Source organism: Octodon degus, unplaced genomic scaffold (genome assembly GCF_000260255.1).
Source record: "Octodon degus isolate 3935 unplaced genomic scaffold, OctDeg1.0 scaffold00135, whole genome shotgun sequence".
Classification (NCBI taxonomy): domain Eukaryota; kingdom Metazoa; phylum Chordata; class Mammalia; order Rodentia; family Octodontidae; genus Octodon; species Octodon degus.
The window spans coordinates 3,124,489-3,125,965 of NW_004524711.1; the positions used below are offsets into that span (position 1 = coordinate 3,124,489).

The 1,477-nt window shown below is 37.9% G+C and overlaps 1 protein-coding gene across 1 annotated transcript in view; it reads right to left on the minus strand.

Moving 5' to 3' along the window:
* Nucleotides 1-1,477, minus strand: part of Vwde (von Willebrand factor D and EGF domains) — a 56,289-nt gene that overhangs the window by 3,372 nt on the left and 51,440 nt on the right. The window contains exon 26 of the mRNA XM_023701407.1: nucleotides 1,441-1,476. Within this exon, the coding sequence (XP_023557175.1) occupies nucleotides 1,441-1,476 (36 nt within the window). The remainder of the gene's footprint in view (nucleotides 1-1,440; nucleotide 1,477) is intronic.

Sequence of the window (1,477 nt, forward strand, 5' to 3'; positions counted from 1 at the left end):
CAACGCTCCAAAGCTAATTGATTGTGCACGCTCATCCTGCATGTGTGTAGCTGTTACACCACCTTCCCAGGAGATGGCAGTAAGCCATGGGCTTAGATAGCATAGCATATAGGACAGTTTTGAAACACTTGGAGTTAAAGCATTTGAAGATTTTAAAATTTTTATTTACAGGGTTAAAGGTGCTGCAGTGTGTAGGAGCACCTCAGAGACTTCAACCCACAAGCCACTGGAGTGCATTTCCACAGTCGCGAGCCCTTAGCCTCCTCTCATCCTCCTCTCTCGCAGTCCACACTGACTTCAGGGGCAGCAATGTTGAGGTTCATACCTTCATCTTTCTAGCATTCTACCACATCTAACTTCTAGTCAGAATTATCAATTTCTTAGGTAATCACTGACACTTAATAACACTTGGATATACTTGTCTAGGATAAGAAATGCATGAATTGTAATAGCAATTGCTGATGAAAGAACATCTAAGAGTCATGAAAACTATTTTAAAAATTTCTGGTGCATGAAAGCAATAGGGAGATTGTTACAGGGTCGCACTACGCAGCTCACATTCATAGTGATCCTCCTGTTTTAAGCCTCCTCAGTGCTGGGGTTACAGCGTGCACTACGCCCAGACGCTATGACTGGCTCAGCCCTCCAGGGGGCAGTGCCGGCGCCACAGGCAGTGCTGGGTGGGGATTGAACTGCAGTCTCTGTGTTTGCCTAAGCTTACCTAAGCAGGCACTTAGTCCACTGAGCTATCTTGCTGGCCCTGAAAGTTTATGTTTTTGATAAAAGGATACTGCCTGTGGCAACTAAAGTTCAATTTATGATGCATTTTTCCAGCAATTTTAAATTTAGGTAATTGCTGGTTATCTGAAAATATTCTTAGAGGATTTAAACTTTTTCCTAATAAGTTAATCTTTGTTAACACTTTAACATAGTATTTTAGGTTTTCATAAATTTCAGAATTTCATAACATTTTATTTTTCTGTATACTTTGTGATTTATTTATGAAAAAATATACATGTACAACTAACTGGATGGGAATATATAAATACCAAAAAATTAAAGGAATTGATTTAAGATGGTGAAATTTGAAGTGGTTAACTTTTTCCTATGTTTTCATATTTTCTTAGTATATGTTAATTTTATAATATTTAAACTTTTGCATCTTAAAGCCTTATTTGGTCCTCCTGAGGAAATTTCATTGGCAAACCATTGAGTATAATTTGAAATGATTTCACAAGAGTTAGAATATCCTGTCATACTTTCTTTTCTGTAAATGCATATACAATTGGTTAGGGTTTATTTTTATTTTCAAACCATCTTTGTTAATGATCAACATGCTGGGATTTTTCCCACTATGGCTTTTCCTTAAGGATAAATTTTAGTGACTATAACGTGTTCAGAGACAGAGTGTGCAATAGAAGAAGGACCCCGTGAACTCACGTATTTGACACTGAGCGCCTTCCCAGGAGGGAGGACA